We start from the raw sequence: 24,688 nt of genomic DNA on the forward strand, positions 1-24,688 counted from the left end.
CCTGAGAGAGAGGCCAGCAGCTGCCAGCCTTTGAGATTATACTGTCAGTAGCCCCTAGGGTGACAGTCTAGAGAACCACCAATGTCCACGCTCACCAGGAGCTCTCTCCTCCCATGCTCCACCGACACCGCTGGTGCATCTTTATGTCCAAGAGAGGAAAGAAGGAACATTCAAAAGACCTGGGCTTTAAGAAATAATAATTTAGGAAATATTGAACTAATGTCTTGATTCCTGTGAAGGGAAACAAGTTAAAAACCATTTTCCCCTATGACTTTCATCCATAAGAAGTAATCCTGACCATTTTGTTGTTGGTAGAATTTTCAAGGCTGCCTCTTTTTCCACATGGTTTCCAAGGTGGGATATGGGCCATTTGGTGGGAAAGGGAGCTAGAATGGTGAAAATTCTGCTGATATTCTCAGGCATTCTTTGACACTTATGCTGGCTGTGTTATATAAGTATAATTGAGATGTAGCCAATCAACCTCAGAACCCAAAGGTCTATAAGCCAAGCTTTTGACTTCCTATTGAGTTAAACATCAGTGCATTAAATTGTTAGCGTTTTTGCCTACATGTATATTTGCTCCCTTAAAATGACTCAGATTCAAGTACCATCCCAAAGTACTAAGTGATCTTTTTTTTTCTTTTTGTGCTTGATTTACTAATTTGAGAGTTATCTAATCTCCCTTTGCTATTCATTCTAATTAAAGAAATGGATAGTTTTTATTTCTCTGGTAATGAGTGAACCAGGGCAGCTGGGTGGCACAGTAGACAGTGTGCTGGCCCTGGAGTCTAGAGGCTCTGAGTTCAAATACAGCTTTAGGCACTAACTAGCTGTGTGACTCTGAACAAGTCATTTAGCCCTGTTTACCTCAGTTTCTTCATCTGTAAAATGAGCTGGAGAAGGAAATGGTACTGCAGTCTCTTTGCCAGGAAAACCCTAAATGGGGTCATGAAAAGTTGGGCATGACTGAACAACAATATCAAGTGAATTAAAAGTAGCCTGGGTCCAGTCACTTTGATTCCCCTTGTTTCTTTGTTCTGCCATGCTTAAATTTCCTATTTCTGACTGACTGTCATGCCCAATCATGCTTCTTCTCTGCATGTAGCACAGGAATTATGACTTGGGCATCTGTCAGGATGAGAAGGGAAGACAGAGGAAAAGGAAAGTGAGGTTTTCCTAAAATGCAGGTCAGAGGAGAGGAAAGTGATGTGGCTAGTTCTCTGAGTACAGTCCTTCTATATCCAAAAAGCCAGGGCTTGAGAGAGTTGGATTGTAGCAAAAATGGAATTCAATTAATCCTTGCCATCTGAACCAGATAACTAATCTCTATTATAGGAATATAGCTTTAAAACTCTCTTCCTTGGGTCGTGCTGTCCTGGTTGGCAAACGAGTGACCATAAACTCACATAGCCTTCTATGTCTAGCCAACCCCAGACCAGACCAAGCTTCATATGTCATCTGGTCTTACAACCCAACCATCTTCTCAATGCTAGCTATCTACCCTGCTGCTCCTCCTGCTCTGAGAGCTATAATCAAAACACACTGCTCATCTTGGAAAGGGATGTCAATTGACTCCCTTGTGGATTCACTCAGAATCTCTGGCATTTTCAGAGCCAAATACCCTTCCCCGGCCACCAGGCTCCTAGATAAGTTGTCTCTCCCTATTAGAACATAAGCTCATTAGGAGCAGAGATTGTCTCATGTTTAATCTCGTGCTTGGTGAAAAGCGAGTGTTTGATAAATATTTACCTTTCACTCATTCATTCAGAACTGGAAGGGAACTGAGAGGTCATCTATTCCAATTCTTTCATTTTACAGATGAAGGTCAAAGAGATCAAACAATTTGCCCGGGATAGGAAGTGGCAGAACTGGGATTTGAACCCAACCAAGCCTTTGGATTCCAAGTCTAGTGCTCTCTTTTCACTGTTCCCTATTGACTCCCTATTCCTGACAGGCATTGGCATTTTGGAGTGTCCATACTGCACAGAAGAAAGAGTAGATTTAGCAATTATCAGATTACCATCAAACCTCATTAGTAGGAGCTTTGTAATTTGTGAAAAGTCACAAAATCCGGATTGGGACAATAATTCCATTTATATATTACCAATGAACAAAAAGTCTTGCTGAGCTGAATGAACAAGATTGAAAGAAAAATCCTTAAATTATCTAAGAAAACAGTTTTCAAACACTTTTGAAGCACAAATTGATGTGTTAATTACAAATCATTCTTACCTAATTATTATTTAAGTCAAGCCTGGGACCTCCAGAAATCAACTCTTTGTTTATTTAATTTGAGTTACTGGAAAGTAATTAACCTTGATTTCTTTGAGAATATACTCTGAAATTCAATCTTTTGACTAATTCAGACTGGCCTCACCAAATAGCTGTAATTAATGTTCTTTGGCTATAAATTGATCATCAAACTGAATCACCATAAAGACAGGCTAATCTGAATTAGCTCTCTCCATTAATCCAATTAACTGAGTAATGGTCAAATATTGGCTACCTTATCTGCTGTAGAGAGCCATCCTGTAATTCTGAGATGGGTAAAAAAGTATTTTAGAGCAACTTTTTTTTTAGTGGGGGTGTGGGTGGGGAGAGGAGAAGTGATCTTCCTTGATGGAGGCTAGAACGGCTGGTCTAAACCCTCTCTAGGCTAAAGGCATTAGGAGGTGAGGGCTGTGAGTCACCAGAAAGCTCCAGTTCAGTAAAATCTTGGGAAAGGGCTTCTAGATCTTTTCACCCTTATACTGAGAACATCTAGCATGTCCAGCTTGTGTGATGACTGTTTGTTGAATAAAGGAATAAATGAATGAACTTGAAACCAACAAGCTGGGAGTTGGAGATAGGAATTACAGCTGCTTTGCCTCAAAATACCTGGCACCTATTTACCTTCATGATGAAGCAATTACATAATTGACATTAAAATGTGAGACTGTTTCCTGCTGCTCTAGGGATTTCTTTGGAAGGACCTAAATGTAGAAGTGTATGATAAAGGGAAGGAATAAGAGTCAAATCAGGTTTGGAAAGAGAATTTTCTGTTGTTATTTTGCTTTGAGTTGGAGAAATTTGTTGGGGGTGGGGCAGATGGGGGGAGGACTTAATGAAATGAATATGCATTTATTAAGCTCCTACTCTGTGCAAGTATACTAAGCACTTTACAAATATTTTATCATTTGATCTTCATCACAACCCTAAAAAGTAGGTGTTAGTATGTTCCACATTTTACAGTTGAGGAAACTGGTTGAGTGACTTGCCCAGGGTCACACAACTAATAAGTATCTGAGGCTAGATTTGAATTTAGATCTCTCTGACTCCAGGTCCATTCATTCATTCATTGAACATTTATTAAGCACTACTATGCTCCAGGTACTGTACAAAGCACTGAAAATACAAAAGAGGCAAAAGACAGTCCTTGTCCTCAAGGAGCTTGCAATCTAATGGGAGAGACAGCATGAAAGCAAATATACATATACAAAGCAAGCTTCCCCAGGCTCCCGGAGGAGCCATTTACCCCTAATTCAGTTTCTTTGCTGAGTATATTTCACTTGTGAACATTTTGCCAAGGGAAGGTTTTGTGACAAAGTGTGGTTGTTGCTCTTGGGGAATAAGACCTTCACACCTTAGCGATGAGGTGACATCCCTTAACAGCCTGTGAGAGATCCTGGAATCATAGGATCATAGCTTTAACACTGGAGGGGATGAAAGATCACTGGATCATCTTTTATACTTCACCCACTGAGGCTCTATTCTGGGCACTCTATGTCTCTTGGCGACCTCATCGGTTCCCAAGGGATCAATGATCATCTCTTTGCAGATGACACCTAAGTCTATACATCCAGCCCCAGTCTCTCTCCTGAGCTCTAGTCTCTTCTCATCAACTGCCTATTAGACATTTCAAAATGGATATCCCACAGGTACCTCACATTCCACATGTCCAAAACAGAACTTATTTTCTTTCCCCAAAAAACTCACTCCTCTTCCAAACTTCTGTTTTTGTAAAATAAATTCTTATTGATGTCTCTTATTTTTGGCCCCTTGTATGACCCCATTTGCCTCAGTTTCCTCATCTGTAAAATGAGCTGGAGAAAGAAATGGCAAACCACCCCAGTATCTTTGCCAGGAAAACCTCAAAAAGGGATCAGGAAGAATTGGACATGACTGAAACAACTGAACAACAGTTCTCCCTCCTTCACTCTTCCTGAGAGTTATGTCTTATAAGCAAAGGAAAAAAAATTTTTTTTTGCTTTTTTTTGGAGGGCAATTGAGGTTAAGTGACTTGTCCAAGGTCACACAGCTAATTTTTGTGTTAAGTGTCTGAGGCCAAATTTTGAACTCAGGTCCTCCTGACTCCATGGCTGGTGCCCTATTCACTGTGCCATCTAGCCGCCCTAAGAAAAAAAATTAAATAAAAAGAAGTAGAGGAAGAAGGAAAAATGTCAGCAAACTGATCAGTGCCTTAAAAAAAAAAATCTGACAGTGTATGTACAATGCTTTACAGCCATGGACCCTTCTACCTCTGCAAGGGAGTGGAGGGAAGTAATTTCTTCTATCTCTTCTTTGACTTTAGGCTTGTTCTTTGAAATTTTACAACTCTTCTTGACTGTTTTGTGGTTGTTCAATAGCTCAAATTTATATAGTGTTTTAAAGTTCGCAAAGTGCTTTACGTAGCACAGGTTTTTGGCACATGCCCAGACCACCTACAGGGGCCTCATCCACCTGGTGGATGCTTGGGACCTGCTCCTGGGGATCCAGAGAGCTGGTTTATTTATGGACATTCTGTGTTGTCCTACCAGGCGGCTGGAAGCAGCCTGTTTCCTTTGGCTCTGTGGCTAGAACTCTCTGTGCCTTTAAAACTACCTGACCAAGGACAGTCTTTCATTTTTTCCTGCCAACACCCACACATAAAGGGAACAGTGAGGGAAGGTTTGAGGACTACTTTTCCTTCCCCTTAGATCAGAAGGCCCTAAAAAGCAGACTTGGGGTTTGGCCTGGGGGCTGTTTTTGTTTTCAGTTCTAGGACAGGGGGGAAAGTGTCTGATGAGGCATAGTGGAGCTCAAGACCACCGGCTGGAGACTGCAGCCATCCCAGCAGGAAAATCCTGAGAAGCAAAGCTCTGGGGTGCTGGCAGTCTTAGGATTTCAACTTGGTGGACCTAATGCTATGGAGGAGCTGAGTTAAGATGTGGACCAAATTTACCTTTCCCCAGGGACCATAGTGATACAGGAGCATTATGTTCCAAGGTGCTGAGGGAAATATTTACAACTTTCTAGTAAATAATCCTTTGTAAAAGCTAATGAGATGCTAGTAATTAAGTAGTCACTGATCCCAGAAAAAGGGAGGCAACAAAAAAAGGAGCAGAGGCTTAAGTCAATAGCAAAAAGCCCCAAACTTCCCAAGCCCCTCAGGATACCAGAGAGCACTGGGGATGGGGAGAAGGAGAGCTAGGCCAATCGCTCTGTGGTTGGTATTCAATAGCTGGTATTTATATAATGCTGTGGAACAAACCTGTGATGCAGGTTCTAGTATTATCCCCATTTTACATATGGAAAAACCAAGGCTTAAGGCCCAGAACACCACAGCTAGTAATGAGACATAATTTGAACCCCATTCTTCCTGACTCCAGACCCAGCACTCTATCCGCCAGGCCACCTACCTCTCTGTTCTTCCCATTTACATTGTTGTCATTGAATACATTGTTTTCTTGGCCCTCCTTGCTTCACTTTGCATTAGTTCATCTAAGTCTTCCAAGGACACCAGCATCCTTTTGGTCCCCCAGTTTTGCAACCTCAAAGTCATCTTTAACTTTTCACTCCCCTCACCCTCATCCAATCAGGTGACAATTCTCCTTGCACAATACTTTTTGCATCCCTATACTTCTCTCTACTCGCATAGCAGCCCTCCATACCACTCATTACCTCATCATCTCTTACATGGACTCTTGCAAGGACCTCTTAATTGAACTCCCTGCCTCACAGCTCTTACCTTTCCAGTTCATCCTCCACAAGGTACCAAAGTGACCTTCCTAAAGCACAGGTGATGGGACGCTAGGATCACAAACTGAGAGCTGGACGGAACCTCAGAGGTCATCTTGTCCTCATGTTTTAATTATAATTGTACTATATGAGCTTATTACAACGTATAATGACAATTGTAAGTGGACCAAGGCCCATTAAGAGTCAAGGGCACCTAGGTAGCAAGGGCAGGGCTGGGATTTGAAGTCAGGCTTTCTAGCAGGATTGCCAACATGCTTACCACTGCACTGTGCTGCCTAAACAGGTCACTCTCCTGCTCCGTATGCTCTGGGCTTCAATCTTGGGATCAAATACAAAGTAATTTCTCTGTCTGGCATTTAAAGTCCTTCACAACCTGCCTCCAGCTGACCTTTCCAGTCCTGTTCTAGCCTACTCCCCTTCATGTGTGACTCAGTTTAGCCAAATTGTCCTTCTTGCAGTTTCTCACAAACATCCCTCCTGCTCTCAACGTTGCACAGGCTGACCCCCATGCCTGGAGTACACTTGCTCTTCGCCTTCACCAGCTACAATCCCTAGTGTCCTCCCAAGCTCGGAAAGCACTGCCTTCACAGAACATCTTCAGATCCCCTAGCTGCTAGAGCTATCCTCCTCGAAATTGCACCTTTTGGGGCATATATTTGATTTATCTCCTTAGGTGCATGTGTGGTATATCCCTGCTAAGGGCAAGGACTGTTTTAATTTTTGCCTTTGGATCCTGAGCAACCAGCACAGTGCCTGGCAAATAGTAAGTGCTTGATAAAAGTTGCTTCATTGGTTGTTTTCATCCCCCCCCCTCTTCACTGGAAGCTGAGCCCCAGAGAAGTGATTTACCCATGGTCACATAGAAAGGAAGTGAATTCCTTAAGGTCTTCTGCTTTGATCTACCTGTCCAAGAAGTTTGTCACACCCCTGAGCAGTAACAGTCTTAAAATGTCATAGGAAACACTTTTGGTAGAGGAGAGAGAGACTATGGATTGACAAAACTGTTTCCTAGGAGTCAATGTGGCTGCCAGGATTTTCGAGGAGACCACTGGTATTGGCTCCAGGTGCCAGCAGTGGGTGCCATCCTCATGGGGTCCCTGTTCATTCAAGGAGGAGTTATGAAGCAGTGGTAAGAGTACCACTTTGGTGTCCAGAGTCCCAAGTTCAAATCCCATTCCCTCGATTTACTTCCTTTATAATCTTAGGCAAGTCCCTTAAACTTTCTGGGCCTCAGTTCCTCATCTGCAAAATAAGAGAACTCGACTTTGAGCTTAAAATCTATGATCTTGTGATTCTGGCTTTTTATCCCCCCAAGACTCTTCTTGGCTGCCTGGTTGACTTCTGGGGGCCCAGTGCTCTTAAAGTCTTTGGGGCTTTTAGTGAAAGAAAAAAATTTCAATCTGAGCTTGGAAAAAAAAAGCACATTAAACTTGAAGCTTTCATTAATCAGGGCCTGACAGAGCCAAAGTGGAGCTTTCATTGCCTCTGGGCAACATCTGTAGCAAAACCAGGAAACAAAAGAATGGAAGAGCTGAAGCAGGCTTGTTGGCAGCCTTTGCTCCATTATGACCACCGTATGTAGGGTTTCATAGGCAACATAATTAATTGCCATTTCAATAAACATTTGCAAATCCCGTTAACCTTATTAAGTGTTTGGAGTAGGAGTGAAACCTGAGCACATTTCCAGAGATAGGGTACAAATGGGGAGGCACAGTGAATTTATGTCCAGCTCAACTGATCTGTGTTTTTAAGTTCTTTCTGCATGTATCATGGCAAAGATATAAAACCCACCTGACATCTGTAGTCTTAGCCTTGGCAATTCTCCATAACTAAATAATGTATGTGTTCTTTTCTATTGGATACAGTCAGGAAAACTGTAATGAACTGAAAATTCATACAGTCAGGAAAACTGTAATGAACTGAAAAGACAATATGAAGTTTCCCCTGGTTGAATGAAATGTAGTCAACTAACTACAAGAAAGGGGCAACTCATTACAACAAACTCTGTTCCATCCATCCTATCAGTGGCAGAGCTATAACTAGGGTGGGGTCATCAGAGATTTTCCCCAGGGTGCCAAAATTTAGAGGTTACTAATGGTATCTGCCATTGACTTTAAAAGAGTAGAAAGAATTGATCTTACCAGCCATTTAGCAAATATCATTTCAGTACCCTTCTAGCATCTCATCCCAGGTAAACTCCTTTCTGTCCTTTAATCCCTGCTTCATTGTGCGTGTTCCTTCCAGAAAGCTCAAAAATTGCTGGTTGTGGTTCTGATGGACAGAAACTTTCTAATATCTATTATGTCTGCATATCACTATACAATAATAAGGTTTGATCTGACTAATATCAAATCTATAATAATCCCTGGTGTCTTCTTTTTACTGTACTTTCAAAAGAGTTGTGTGATTTTAAGAGTACTCTGGATCATCCATTATACAAGATTATAAACCAAGTAAGATGTCATTGGATATTCTAATTCCATCTTAAGAAAACCCTTCACATATCTCAAGCCTTCATCTTACTGACATTTGGCCTCCACAGTCAGAAACTTAAAGAAGTGGTTTGTTGGAGTCAAAGGTTTTTTGTAGTCTTGGGTTCTCAATTTTAAAAAAGTCTTCAAAATATTTTATTTTCTCTTAAGTCCATTTCATCTTCACAGACTATCTATGAGATTTTGTTTTTGTTATTGTTGTTCAGTTCATATTTCAGTCATGTCCAACTCTTTGTGACCCTATTGGGAATTTTCTTGGCAAAGATACTGGAGTGGTTTGCCATTTTCTTCTCCAGTTCATTTTACAGATGAGGAAACTGAGGCAAAGTGGATTAAGTGACTTGCCCCGAGTCACATAGCTAGGAAGTGTCTGATGCCAGATTTGAACTCAGACTCTCCTGACTCCAGTCTGGGCACTCTACCCACTGCACCACCTAGCTGCCTATCTATGAGGTAGTTAAGGCAGATATTACCCCTTGCTTTATCAACATGAAAACTGAGGCCCAGAATATCTGAAAGAAGATTTCATTTGGTTCCAATCTCAGCTCTGCTACTTACTACCTTGGGCAAGTTACAGCCTCTCTAGACCACCTTCTCCTCATCCATAAAATGAAGCGTTTGCATTTGATGAGCTCTGAGTGAAGTCTCTTGCCATTCTGAATCTATGACCTAACCAACTGGCTCATGGAGGCATCAAGGTTAACTTCAGGCCTTCTGACTCCCTTAGCCAGTGCTTTTCCATTTTTTTTCCAAAACTGATATATATATATATCTTTGCCATAAATCAGGGAAAAGAGACTTAAAGCTAAGAACCAATTTGATTAACCGTTAGGAAAATCCAATTCAGGAACTCAGCCACATAGGACACATCTTTGTTTTTGCTGTTTAAGAACATTGGGACTGCCATCCTGAGTCAAATTAGGAATGCAATGTGAAAGAGCTGCCTTTTAGAATGTCAAACTCAGAAAGTTAGACTGATTTACTAACTTGTCCAATTTTCTGTTAGCAATCAAAATCTTGAAGTTTTTATAAAAAGAATAATGGTCTTCACTCAAAACCAGTCATATTTAGCACAAATTCATTTGAGGTGAAAGGAGTGTGAGGGAAACCTTAGCAGTATGGCCACATGAACAAGACACTGTGACGTTGCAGGGAAACCAGCCTCCATGAACAGTGATCCAGGACATCATTGCTGTAGGAAGAAGCAGGGTGTAGATGTGTTGGGGAGAAACTCACCGGGAACATGGATATAGTGACTATCTGGTCACTTCCTATTTTATTTATTTATTATTGCTAGGTTCCAGACTCAGCTTTTTGAATTGCTGAAGTGCTGGTATATGCCCTCTACACTTCAATACCTTGGAGCAAAGCTCTCACTGTTCTACCCTAATTATAGATCTAAATTGATCAATCAAATGCTATTATATATTGAGTATTATACTAGATATTGGATTCACTATCAATTTTTCATATCTCTATATTTTACATCTCTAATTTTCATATCTCTATATTTCATATCTCTAAAGAAAGTTGAATCTCAATTGACCATTACTCTTAAGATGCCCCCTCCTGTACAATTTTCATTTAATAACAAATGATAAATTCGTTCTGATCATATAGCTAGATACTCACATCTACCTGTCTTGTGAGAAAAACTAAGATGAAGTTAAGACAATATAAGATGCATGATACAGATGCCAACTAGCCCAGGCTCTTTAAAAATCTATCTTTCTGCTATATTTAGGTAGAAGTTTGGAGCACCCCACCCAGAGCCCCCCCCCCCAAAACACAGAAGTTTCTGTTGGGACATTCCACATGGGCTTTTTCTTAGTCCTGGTAAAAATGGACATTTCTGTCACTTTGGAGTTTACAAAGTCTTACAGTCATAACTAGCTATTACTGTGCTTGGAGCAAATTTGGAGCAACACAGGAGGAGGTCAGAGGACATTATGACCATAGCTGCTATCATACTGGGAAAAGAGAAGCCTGTGACTCAGACTCCAGCTTTCATTCTCTCCCCACCCCTACTTGTAGAGAAGGTAGGCCCTGGGTGGTAAGGGAAGAGGGTGAGCAGGTGGGCAGGGAAATTGGTAAGTCAGGAAGATGGCGGTTGTTACCACCCTACGGGGGAGAAAGCACACCTCCTTTCTACCCTTCTCAAATGCCATATTTGTACCCTGGGATAAAGCCTCATTTACTTCAGGCTAGTTAAAGCATCTTTCTGTACACTATCTTACTTAAGCTACACATTGGCTATGCTAGGTAGGTTCTGCAGGTATTATTATCCCTGTTTGGCCAATGAGGGCAACATGGCTTAGAGTAGTTATGTGACTTGTCCATAGTTATACCAAAGTGGGACCTGAACTTATACCACATTCCTGCCTCCCTTGACCACCCAGCTCCCAGGACCTAATGAAGCTAAGCTTTGTTCCTCCCTCACGGCCATCAGAGTCAGATCCTTTCTGCTTTCTAAAATGAAAACCAGCTGATGTATAGGGTTGGTTGTTGTCCTTATTTTCAAAGAGGAACAAAATGACATCACTATGTTGGGGCCACGGTACAGATGTTGTACAGACCTTGTACAGATGTTATACCTGATGCATATAGTATACTAATGAGAGAAGGGCGTGGCAGTACCTCTGGAAGGAGGAGGGACTCCTTTAGGTGCTAAGGGACAGGTTCATGATGGCAAAGACCTTTCGTATACAATACATCATTATTTGTACTAATTTGTCTAAAATAAACAACCAAAGTTTATAAGCCAATAGTAATGAAATTGATATAAAATCTCTCCAGCATCCCTTGGGGAAAAAAGTATACATAAAAAAATTTACTTTCAGGTCAGCTAGGTGGTGTAGTGAATAGAGCACTGGCCCGGGAGTCAGGAGGACCTGAGTTCAAGTCTGACCTAAGACACTTAACACTTACTAGCTGTGTGACCTTGGGCAAGTAACTTAACTCCAATTGCCCTGCCTTCCCCCCCTCCAAAAAGATTTTTAAAAAGCCTTAATTAAAAAAAATTTACTTTCAAAGAATAGTACCCAAGATGGCTAGTCTCCCTTGAAAAGCTATGAGTCCCTGGCATTGTACCCTTGATAGGAATATTTGAGACAAGACAGATGGTAACTTCTCTATGGGTAAGTAGAGACCTAGGTGCAGAATTCTAAGACAATGGGAGTTGTACCCAATTTTGATAGACCTCCAACATGTTGATTAATGTGCAAGCTCAGCTGCTTCCCCAAAGAACAGAAACAACCAAAATAAAATTTTCCTCACTGTAAATCTTATGCTCGCAACCATATAAGATGGATAGGTTTGCTTTCTCCTGTGAACCTGTAGATGGTTGAAATTTGGGTTTAGTCTCAACACTTACTCATCTCCAATGTAGAGTTTGGGCCAGACCTCATTGACATGGGTATACTGGGGACTGCCCTTCCAAAAGAGCCGCTCCAGCTCAAAGGCCCCTGGCGTGATATAGTCATCTTCTGGTTCTTCTCTGCTAGATCCGTAGGACTTGTTCAGACTGGTCTTTGACTGCCTTGAAGTCATCTTTTTGCTAAGAGATTTTTTGATTCTCTTCACAGGCTATCGAAAGAAAAGGATAGAAATGGTGCTATCAGGAAACACACCAATGAGAAAACTTTCAGAAAAGGTATGAGTCAAATTTGGGTGGAGAAAGCTGAATCTAAAAGCTGGAAAGGATGTGACCCAATCTGGTATGCCCCTTCTTCTCAATCCACTGAGTCATCCAGGGTTGGAGTCTAGATAAACAATGAAGACCATTGTTGGCAGTTGAACAGTGTTTTCTAAACATTCCAGGCTCCCCAACCTACAAGGGCACAAGGGACTTCATTTACATAATAGAACATTGGCTGAAACTTATACCAAAACCTGGAGAGGTCTTGGTCCAAGAAATCTTGGAAGGTACTGCCTCTTTACACCTTTTATCTTTGTTTTTGCTACTTCTTCAAATTGAAGGAGAATCAACTGCCCCATCCCCTATTACCCGACTTTCTATACCTGCAATAAATCTACAAAAAACAAAAGGAAAGGAAAGTGACTCATAAATGTAACAGACATTTATTTATTCAGCACCTATGGTGTACCAGCCATCAACCTGAAAGTCTTTTTTTTTCTAAGACAGTTCACCTAGGGAGTGTGCATGTATGTGTCAGAGAAACCATGCAAATCAGCACAGGCCACTAGTCCCAAGGCTAAAAGAAAATTAAGTTGTGGGTTAGTTCTTTTTTAATGACAATTCATTCAGGTTGCTGATGTTTTCTCTCTGGGATATTAGTGAGTCACTTCTTAAGTTACTTCCTGCATTCCAAGGAAACAAAACCCATGTTCAGACCTGAAAACCTCCTCAAATGTCCTTGTCAGGTCAACAGAGAACTCAGGACAAGTATGGGCTCTGCTATTTATTTCTTATATGACCTTGGATCACAACCTTATGGATCTTAAAAGTTTTATCATCCACAAAATGCAGGTGTTAGATTATATAACCTCTAAGTTTCTTTTCAGCTTGAAATTCTTTGTGTTTCTGTGATATCACTAATAATTCTTATTTCCCCAATCACCAACCTCCCCCCAATCTTTACCCTGATGGAACAGCAGGTCAGCCCCTCAGACAGAGTACGTGGCCTCTGGAAAGGGATGGTCTTCACTGCACAAGACTTGAGCTCCAATTGAGTAAGGAGCCCTTCCTTCAGCCATAAACCTTTGGGAAAGAAAAGAGAAGTCTAGATGGTTCTATGGTTTATTGAGCACCAGTTATGATACACCAGGTCTTGAAAAGGCAAAACTAAAGGGCCCATTGGAGAATGGAAGGAAGGAAGACTGAAAAAAAGAGTAAGTTTTTGTTATCTAGTCAGGTTAGTGTGGAGGGCAGGTTGACTGAGGAACGCTTTTCATTCCCTTCCCTAAGGAGAAAGTACCTGTTTCCTCCCAGCTCAGTTGGGTGGGCTGAGGCTATGACCTTATGTTCCTCCTCCCTGGTCTCATCAATCTATGTAAGAAAGGATTTAACAAAATCCCTTATTATATCTCTATTGAGAAAACAAAGCTATGTGGATAATAGATTTATGTGAATTTGGAACTGGTTGAATGACAATACCCAATGAATGTCAGCCTTGGAATGAGGTCGCTAGAAGATGAACACCCAGTTTTGTCCTTAGCTCTATTCTGGTTGACATGTTAATCAATACCACTGTCAGTGGCACAGAGTCGATTCAACAAATATTGATTAAACACCTACTATTTGCCAAGCATGGTACTTTTGTCAGAGACAAAAATGCAATAGTCCCTGCCCTCGAGGAGCTTACATTCTATCAGAAGGAAACAACATTTACACGGAAAATTAAATGCAAAATATGCAAAGTGATTTCTAAAGGGAGGGCACAGATCTAATATGAAGGGTAGTTTGTTAACAAGCTCCTGATTCTCAGCCCTTTCACTTACTGTTCTCGGGTCCTGGAATGCCCTTCCTCATGTCTACCTCCTGGCTTCCTTCAAGTCTCATCTAAACCTATCTTCTACGAGAAACCTTTCCTGGTCTCCTTCAAAGCTCTCCTCTAAGACTCCCCTCTAAAACTGCCCTGTATATGTACATCGTTGTTGGCATACTGTGTCCCTTATTACATTTTGAGTTCCTTGACAGCAGGGACTGTTTGGGGACTTTATTTGTGACCCCAATGCTTAGCACCATGCCTGATACATGTCATTAACTCACAAAGAGCAGTAAATTCCAGAAAGTTCAATGGAAGGCCAAGATAGCATGGGATAAAGAACATGTTGATCAGCATTGTAGACAGTATGAAGAAGTGGGAGGAATAGCTAACACGTGGGAGGGCAAATTAAAATTCAAAAAGATGTTGATAGACTACCACCATGGGTCCAACCTAGGAAGATGGACTTTAATAGAAATAAATATAAATTCCTACCCTTAGGTTAAGAAAAATCAATTTTACAAGAATGGGATAAGGGAGTGGTAGCTCAGTGAAGATTCATATAAAAGAAACCCAGGGGAATTTAACATGCCCTTTCTCATTATGAGTATGTTCTTCCAATAAAGCTTCCTTGCTTTAATTTCTACCTGCTGGCTCCCATCATGCTGTGTTGTGTTTTGTGGTTCTACCCCCTCCCTGCCCCACCAGTTTACCCCTTTAAAAACATCAACCATCATCCAGGGTTGGCACTAATGGCCTTGGAAGTTCTCCTGCTTCCCAAGTCATTTATCAGCAAACATAGAACATGAGACCAGGACCACGTTCCTAGACCTGGAACCCATGCCCTGATAGGGCCTCCTTACCATCCTCCCTACATCAGGGCTCTGACTAGGGTCTGGCCCTAACAAGGCTCCTTGGGCTCTTTCTCCTGGCAGAATAAGCGACATATAAGGGAGATTGTATTGGGTCTTGGAACAATGAACCTCACTCAAACTCCATTAAGCCAAACCAGTCACTTAACCTCTCAATATTCTTGGCAGCTCTCTAAAACAGTTAAATTGGTAAGGTGTTTCCTCCTTTGGAAGCTCTGTACAAGGTGTCACAAAAGTAGTGGGATCACAAAAGTTTTAAGCTTTAATAGCTTTAAATTGAACAAAAGCTTTTGGGACACCCTGTATTAATTACATCACAGGTCTAGTCCTTATCGCTATTAACTGAAAAGTAGGCATATGATTTGCCTGTTGTGGTCATTCTCTGAATCACTTCTTTTTAGTGTAATAATGTCAGGATTTTCTTTAGCAGTGCTTTTGGTATCTTCCCTTCTTTCATAGATACCTTGGGAACTGATGTCTCAGCAGACTTTAAATTTTCTGCTGTTTACTCAGCCGAGTCCAGCTACTTCTTCCATCTTGGTTCTCTGCAGTGCTGTTTCCATTTGTTTGGCTAGCACGTCTGGAACTATAATGGGAGTGTCCACCACCCTTTCAAACCCCTACTGGCTACCCAAGGAGACTTCAGAGGCATATATTATTGAGACAAGGAAGGTCTGGGGAGGATGGATTAAATATCATTTCCCCCAAACCTCAGTCTCCTTCCCTTGCCAACATTCCCCTCTATGGGGTCATATCTCCCACTCTGTACTGTGTATGTGGTGGAGGGAAAAGGAGGGCGAAGGAGGATGGAGAGTAGAAGAGAAATTTCCCCATCCCAGTGACTGAAATACTCAGCTTAATTTCCAGACAGAATAGGAAGTAATGTGGTTTAACCAAAACAGGATGGCATGCATTGGCGTTCTGGAACTCATTACCATCAAGTGTGGGGAATCTGAGGGGGGGAGGGGAGCAAATCTTATAGCCATCCAGAAACCGCAGACCTCAATTCCATCTGAAAAGCCACTCTGCATGAATCCCACTGAGCAGCTCCAAAACCTCTGACTTCCAGAGAGTCAAATGAAGGTTTCTTTCCTGAAACATGGCAAAAAATTAAAAAGGGAATCGACTGGTTTTGTTTGGTTTCCATAGACCGGGCCTGCACTTCATAAATGGTCCAAAGAACTTGGTCTTATGTGGTAATGGACAAGTATCATAAAAAAAGACATATGCCAGGAAAAAGCCTTGAGGTTGCTGTTATCTCTACATACAGCAGGGTTTGGTCTTAAGAAACCACATTGCATCTCTCTGTGAGTATGGAGAATCAGTCTATTTTCTTATTGACCTCTGGGGCCATGTTTTTCCTTTCTTGGAATTTCTCCTGTCTCTGGCAACATCCTTTTGCTGGTTCCCCTCCTACCTTTTGGACCAATCCCTCTCTGTCTCTTTTGTTACCTCCCCCTAACTTCCTAACTATGTGCATTTCCCAAGGTCCAGTCCTTCTCCCTCTCCTCTCTGTCTCAATGTACTGATTGTACTGATCATCTCTCAGTTACAGCTATCCAGTCTAAGCTGATACCTCTCCAATCACCTATGTCCAGTCTTCACTTCCCACCTAAGATCCTGTATATCCATTTGCCTTCTGGTCATTTCCACAAGGATGTCCTTCCATGATGTCAAGATCAGCAGGTACCAAACAAAGCCCATTCTTGTTAAGAGAAGACTAGAGGCTCATTAGGAACATTTTTTTTTAATATTTATTGACTCTAAGGAAATATCACTGCAGGAGGCAGGGTGGCATAGTGGACAATGCACCTGAACCTGGAGTCAACAAGGCCTGGGTTCAAATTCTGCTTCTCAGTCTTACTCTCTGACTGTGGGTAGAGTTGGGGCTACTTTCTTAGCCCCAACCAACCTTTCCAGTTTTATTATATACATTACTACTCCTTTCTGCACTCCACAGTCCAGCCAAAGTGGCCTTTCTGTTGGCCCTCAGATGCAAAACTATCTGCCCAAACTTTGCACAGGTTGTCTGTCCCCCATGCCCAGATTGCACTTCCGCTCTTCCTTGGCCTCTGGAATCCCACATTTCCTTCAAAACTCTGCCCAGGTGCAATCTTCTACATGAAACTTTTCCTGATTTTTTTCCTGGTCCTCCAAAATTTGCCTTGTGTATATTTTGTTCATGTTGATTTATAAGTATACCTCTCCCTAATAGAATGTAAGCCCTTTGAGAACAGGGACTATTGCATTTTTGTCTTTGTATCCCCCATACCTCACACTGTGCCTTGAGCGTAGTTGGCAAATTGATAAATAATTATTGATTAGTTAAGTTCTATGTTAAGTTCTTACTATTGATAATTTAGTTCTATGAGTCTTGGTTTCCTCAGCTGTAAAATGGGGACAATAATATCTAAATTATGTACCTCACAAGGTTCCTCTGAGATTCAAATGCAATCATGTGGCTACCAGTGGCTGCTGGTATACAGCATCCTACTAGATGTCATAAAATTGAGCTGGGCTCAGTGTACATATTGGCTCACCTCTTTGGCTAGATTGGTCTTGCTACAATGATAGATTTCACCACATTGAGCCCTGATCAACTTTATATCTATGACCTTTTATTTACTGTCTGTATAATCTTGAACAAAGCTCTGGGTTTATTTCTTCATCTGAAGAATGGGGGTTTGGGACTCCGTAATTGTGCAGAGCCTTGCTAGCTATAGACACTATGAAGGCATCCTCTGCTCCAGTCAGGTCCTTCCCTTATTGTCCCCATACACACCAAGCCCAGTCTTATCTTGTCCTTCCTCCCCTCACTTCACCTCCCCATCCTTCTGGACCTGCCTTCTCTACAAGGCCTTCTCACACTCTTTCAGCAACTGTATGAAGACTAGATTGGAGAGGGGATAGAAGTAGGATTTAAACCCAGGAGATCTGATGGAAAATTCAGTTTTCTTTCCAAAGGTCCAATTTCTGCTCCTTTACCCCTTTACGGGTACCAGCTAATAAGTGAACAGATATAATTATCCTCCTTGACTTGACTCTCAAAAGTTCTCTCAATCAGATATAATCATCTTTGTTTGTACAGGACAAGAGTCAGACACAGTCATTCTTGTTTCCCTTAAGAGTCTATTGTGGATCTGTGATTTGAATCATATTTTTTACTGTAGTTATTTGGCAGTAGGCACTAGGGTGTGTGGAGCCAGAGGATGTTGGTTTGTGCATATAAGCTACTTGGAGCTGCTTTTCTTCCCCAATCCCTTACTACCACCCAAGTTGGGCCTGGAACATTCCTTTAAAGAATGGGAAAAATGAAAATGTTATTGTGGTTAGGTAAATTCCTTTACTGGAGATAATACTTCTTGAAAGTGAATGAATTGAGTGAATGAGGGTGGTGGTAAAATATACCCATACATTCATTTTTTTAATTCACTACAGTCAATGCTTTTCTTCATACATCTTAAATCTGTAAAGATTATTTCAAATGTGAAAGAAAAGTTACTCTGAGGTTTTTTTTTTTCATTTTTAACCCAGGAATTTTTAAATTACATTTAATTTAATTTATGAGATGTAGGCTGTCATCCAAGTTTGACAGATTTTTTTTTCCTTTTAGATCAAGGGTCCTTGCAGATTGTTAACAGAAGAGAATTACATGAATTAATTTCAAATCTTTTTTTTAAGCTTTTCATTTAGAGTGGTAAGAATTTAATATTGCCTTAGGAAGCTTCAATTTCTTATAAAATGTGTTGACGTCATTAACTTATTTGATTAACTCTTCAAACAGTGTTCGGGAGTTTCAAAATGATTATTTATGAGTCCTTAATTGATTTTCCTCCTGTCCCAGTTTTTGGGGCAGGTCCAGGATTTCCAGAAGCCAGTGTATGCCTGAAAATGACATCCAAGACCTCTAATTGCATTTCCTTTTTTGGCTGTGATTAGGACAAAAGTAGAGTTTCTGGCAATCCCCTTACATGGAGCATTCTGCAAAGAGATCAAAGGGCCCAGGAGCAGCTGATGAGGCTTCTTTGTTTTTCTTAATGCTCAAGTGGCTGGAATATTTTTCCTTGGGATTTATAAAAATGTTGCTGGTAGGTTTCACAAAGTGGTAATTCAGAAATAATGGCCAATTAGTCCTCTTTTCATTAAAGTACCACTGCAGGACGCACAAGGCCATCTAGCACCCAGGGAGTTTTAAGTCTCTCAAATGTCCTATGTTGTAAAACACAAGGGGATAGGGGTGGGGGACCAGCTTTGAAGCCCAACTATTGGAGAGAATCTGAAGAGCTTGGGAGTGGACGCTTAGCAGCTAGGCTCTAGAAAGACCTTCTTTTGTTCTGACCTTTTCATTAGGATGTGATCTCCTTGAGGACTGAGAAAGGTTTTACCTTTCTTTTGTCTCCTAAGAGCTTAGCACCGTGCCTCGCTCTAAAGGTTTAAAAAATGCTTGTCAGCTCTCTTGACTGACTTTCCCACCAGTCATCTATCTGTTCACCTCTCAGAATAGTTGCTTGCACTTCTCCAAATCCGTGCTTTGTTCTGGCTGCTTTTTGTTTCTCCCCAAACCAGTCCTTTTAGCTGATAGAAATGTCGTAGAGCAGGGATTCCCTAGCTGTGAGCCAAGAGTCCATTTTTGGAGGGAGTGGTAACAGTTTATAAGGGTTCTTCAAATCCACTTATGCATCAAACATTGTAACTTTGATGATAATAATAGCTCATTTATAGAAATAATATAAATGTAACATTTATATGGTACTTTATGGTTTTGCAAAGTCCTTTATATGCACTATCACATTTGGTCCTCACTACAATCTTAAGAAGTGAGTACTATCATTGTCATTGTCTCCATTTTACAGATGAGAACACCAAGGCTCGAGAAGTTATGTGAGGCCATCCCACAAGTAAATGGTGTCAGAGATGGGACTCTAAGTCTGGGAAGGGGATTCCAGACTCTCAATCCGGCTCTCTAACCATTAGGTCACATTAACTGTTTAGCTTCAATAAAATATGTTATTTTATTCATTATAATAAATAAACTCTCTACAAATACCTATTACAAGGAAGGAGGGAAGGAAGGAAGAAAGGAAGCAACCTGTGGGTTCACAGGTGCCATCAAGTGAGGGACCATCCAGTAAGGAACAGAGGATAAAAATAAGCAGTGGTGGTTGGCAATTCCCCACTAAAGATCACAAAGCTACAAAATTAATATTCATGAATTGAAGAACTGTCTGTGTTACTCTGTGCTCAAGAAACCTCAGTGGCTCCCTACTGCCTCTTGAATCAACTACAAGCCTCTCTGCCATTTGCAGCCCTTCACAATCTTTTCTTCCAGAGATTTCAGCTCATTCTTCCTCCCACATTCCATCCTGTGAGTCTACACTACCTTCTACACCCTGCATACAGGCATTCCATGTCCTGCCCCCTGTATTTCACCTGGAAGGCTCTAGCCCATCATGTGCCCCTCCTGGCATCCTTAGCTCCCCTACAGCTTAGCCCAAGAGCTGCCTTCTACATGATAACTCTCTGGATGCCCTCTTCCTGTTGTTAACACTCTCTCTTTCCTCACTTCCCCCAAAATTATTCTGTATTTGCACAGGGACAAGGGTTGGTTCCTAACACCACCAATATTTCTGCCTCTGCCCCCTAGGAAGTTGTTGAAATCACAGGAGACAGGTGAAAGAGCAGGCGTTAATGTGTTAAGAGAAGTGCGAAGATGTATCCCTTTACAGAGTGCAAAGAAGAGCCCCTGATAGAATTAGAAAGGCAGCTTGCCCTTGACTGGGTGGCTAGGTGGTACAGCAGACAGGGCACCAGACCTGGAGTCAGGAAGACCTGAGTTCAAATCCAGTCTCACACACTAGCTATATGACCCTGAACAAACCACTTAACCCTGTTTGCCCTAGTTTTCTCATCTGTAAAATGAACTTGGGGGAGGGGGGGCACGACCAGGTAGCACAGCGAGTAAGAGCACCTGCTCCAGTGTCGGGATGACCTGGGATCGAATCTGGGCTCCGATACTTAGCACCACACCCAGAAATAATTGGCTGTGTAACCTTGAGCAAGTTACTTAACCCTGATTGCTTTAAAAAGAAAAAAAAAATAAAATGAACTGGAGGAGGACACAGCATACTATACAGTATCTTTGCCAAGAAAACCCCAAAGAGAGTCACAAAGAATAGGGTATAACTGAAACAAATGGCTGGCTGAAGACTGACTAACCCTGGTGACTTAAAAAAAGAGGTTTTCAGGCCTGATAGACTCTGGAGGTTCTAAGAATGTGATCTCCACCTTTCCCAAACCAACGAGAAGTCTTATGCAAATGGGCTTTGAGACCCTGATTATGTTTATAACCATGAATTTGGAGGTGAGTATAAACCCCGGGTCCACCATGGGCCTAGACCCTCATGGAAGAAAGAACATTAATTTCCAGATGGTTTAAGGACTGTGGCACATCGATCACAATAAAGATCTTAATTTAGTATAAAATATTCAAAAGGACAATGTTTGAATCTCCTCAAGTCTTTAAGGAACTATCCAGACTTGGCAACTGATTGACTATGGGGGATGAGGGGGAGAGGGAAAAATTGAGGATAACTCTGAACTTGCAAACCTGAGTGACTAGAAGGAAAGAGGCCAGATAACCAAAGTGTCCATTGAGGGGCTTTCCATAAATGCTCCAGTCTGTTTATTTGATGAGCTTCACTCAGTCCATGGGCAATGGAAACATATCATTTTCCTATTAGCCTGACTAGGGACAGATTCATTCATATTCTAGCAGACCCTCTGCAGTGACTCTGAAGAAATGTGCCAGCACTGGGGTCAGCTCAGCCTGGGTAAGAACATGTTGGCCTTCTCACTGGTGATGGAAATTCTACTGCATTTCATTCTCTTGACTTAGCACCCTCCCATTGGAGCTTCAGAAACACTAATTTTTTCCCTAGAATCTTAGCTATTACCTCCTTGTTCATCATGGGTCTGTCCTCTGGGACTCATTAGCGGGTGGCTAGCAAAACAAAACAAAGCAAACACAATGAACTCTAATCCTCCACATCAGGAGACCTGAAAGCCTTCTGAATCCAAAGAGCCTGTCCCCTGCCCTGGCCTTCTCTACACAGGGGTTCTTTCCTAGCTCTGCCATTTTCCAGGACTCCATCTTTTATAGTGATGCATAGGGAAGTATAGCGAGGCGCAGAGAGATAACAGAGTAGCCACTGGGAGTCTGTCTGGGTCAATTTCCCTCTCTAGGCCCAAGCAAATGAGGCTGGCCTCTTGTGGTGAGCAGAGAGGCTGCCTCCATCAAAGGGCCCCTTGGCACTGGCTTTGGAATGAGAGGAGGACCTATGTCTGAATCCTAATGCTGTCCACATACTACCCAGGTGACTTTGGGCAAAATATTTAACTTCAATTGGACTAGGTCAAAGCTTCTTGGCCAAGGAGGCAAAGCTTCTTAGTCAGGGAGGCAGTGGCTTCTAGATATATTTCAGGGAGTCTGTGATGGGGGCAGGTGGGGTGGTGGGGAGAGAATGACCTTTACTTCTATGTAAATTGATTTCCTCTGTAATCCAAAGTATTTTATGTTGTACATTTAAAAACATTATTCTGGGAAAGGGACCAAGGCTTCATTAGATTTCCAAAAGTGTCCTTGACCCAAGCCAACAAGGGTTAGGAAGGTCTGCACTAACTGACCCCCAAGCTCCCTTCTAACTCAGAATCCCATGATCCTATGCTCTCTGTCCCCCACTCATCTTCATTTTAGCCCAATTCCCATATAACATCCCTTCTCTTAGGCCCTATTCCTAGAGGACACGGCTCCAAAACCCTTCAAAATTTATGCCATGGTCATCTGAGAGCAATGTCATTTTATAGGGAACACAGTGACTTTCTTCAGAACAGAACAGAATTCATTTCTAATTAAATTATACTGAAGGAAAAAATAAAACAAAGTAAAACAAAACATCAAAGGTCTGTATCTACTCACAACAATTGTTTTAAATAAGAGGACTCACTGTTCCCCTTTTGAGTGTACCCCTCCTCTTTCTAAACATCATTACATTCCTAAGCTATGAGACAGTCTCTACATGGTGGCTATTGAGTTCCAGGTACAGTAGTGATTCAGAGTCACAGTTGAAGGGACAACGTGATCTAATAGGAATTACCCGGGGCTGGAAACAGGACACCATCCTGCATAGAACACTCAGGAAATCTGGCAATGGAGGGGGGAAAAAAAAACAATTTTGAAGCCTGGGGGATGTAGCAGGATTATTGTTATTGTTCAGTTAGTTTGGTCATGTCTGACTCTTTGTGGCCCTATTTGGGGTTTTCTTGGCAAAGATGCTGTTGTGGTTTGCCATTTCCTTCTCCAGTTTCATATTACAGATGAGGAAACTGAGGCAAAAAAAGGTTAAGTGACTTGTCCAGGGTCGCACAGCTAGTTAGTATCTGCTAGCAAGTAGAAACAGTCCTCAAATCATCATTTTAAGACAAATATATATGGGAAATTACCCTGGATCAGAAAGTCCTTCAAGGGAAAGCCCCCAGGATAAGTCCTTGTTGTGAGGATACAGGGATTCCAGGACACTTGTCTCCCAAGAGCTGAGACCACAAGGATACTGGTTGAGGGGTAATAGGGAGAGAGGGGAGAAAAGGGTAGGGAATTGGGAAGAGTTGTTCTGGCAACTTCCTGTCTTAATTAATTATTACTGGGAACTAGGGGATCAGTTCAGCTGTATCTACCTGGTTAGAGTGAAATGGTCTTTTAAGGTCTTACTTTGCTGCCACTGACCTATTTGTGTGACCTCAATTCTCCAAGTCTTAGACACCCCCAGTGAAAAGTGGCCTTTCCCACCTCACAAGGCTCAGGCGAAGTTAAAATATGGTCACTACTGGAATAATGCTTTAGAAGGAAAGGCACTGTACAAAAGGCTGCAGGATTATAGAACTAGTTAGAAGGCACCTCAGAGGCCAGCTAAGTCTGCCCCCATTCATTTTACAGATTAGGTAACTGAGGGAGGGGAGGAGGGTCAGTGACTCATGCAGTCATACAAGTAGAACTACCAGGTGTGGGATTTGAACCACAGGTCTCTGTTTTCTTTCCACTGTACCATATACACATAAGGTATAATGATAACGTATATAAAGTATAATAATCATCATAGGTGTGATTATTAATAATATTTCAGCTCTGGGATGGCTAGGTGGCGCAGTCAGGTCCAGGTGGCCCTGAAGTCAGGAGGACCTGAGTTCAAATCTGGCCTCTGACACTTAACACTAGCCGTGTGACCTTGGGCAAGTCACTTACCCCCAATCGCTCTGCTTTCCCCCCTCCAAAAAGCAAATAATAATAATAATAATAATAATAATATTTCAACTCTTATTCACATTTGGAATTCAGTGGCATTCATGTCAAGAATTCTTTGAATCCTATTCCCTCATTAGACTTCATGGCCAAACCGATGAATTTAATGTTTAAAGAAGAGTCCAGGAATTTGCTATGGCACATATTACCTCCCATGTCTCCCAAGGACCCCTAGAACTTTAGCAGTTTCAGCCTTGGAGAAAGGGTGATGGAACTAAATAGATCAGATTTGAGGGGAGGCAGGAGGAAGACAATGAAATATTCAAGCCAAAAGAAAGTCTCTTAGCTTAGGACAGTACCACAGAAAAGAAGCAGACTCAGGGCTAAAGATGTCCAAGGGGACCCTCTGACAATGAGATCAAAGGAGTGCCATTTGTAGAAAGTCCTGCTTTGTGGTGATAGTGTTCTCCGGTTTGACAAAGAGCCTCTGAGGACGAGCAAGAGTGAGCTCCAGTCAAGCCTTAACACACCCACAGTTCTGAACTCCTGGCCTTCATATCTTGTCTGTTCCTGAGCCATCTACTACAC

At 41.8% G+C, this 24,688-nt stretch overlaps 1 protein-coding gene across 1 annotated transcript in view; it reads right to left on the minus strand.

The window, feature by feature from the left end:
• The window catches only part of DUSP29 (dual specificity phosphatase 29), a 51,190-nt gene that overhangs the window by 26,173 nt on the left and 329 nt on the right, over positions 1-24,688 (minus strand). Inside the window, exons 2-3 of the mRNA XM_069068311.1 lie at positions 13,091-13,209; positions 11,863-12,074 (exon numbers count right to left, since the gene is read on the minus strand). Of these exons, the coding sequence (XP_068924412.1) occupies positions 11,863-12,074; positions 13,091-13,209 (331 nt within the window). The remainder of the gene's footprint in view (positions 1-11,862; positions 12,075-13,090; positions 13,210-24,688) is intronic.

Source organism: Petaurus breviceps, unplaced genomic scaffold, assembly GCF_028583685.1.
Source record: "Petaurus breviceps papuanus isolate PSGF00001 unplaced genomic scaffold, PetGlider_PUasm1.0 90762, whole genome shotgun sequence".
NCBI classification, from domain to species: Eukaryota; Metazoa; Chordata; class Mammalia; order Diprotodontia; family Petauridae; genus Petaurus; species Petaurus breviceps.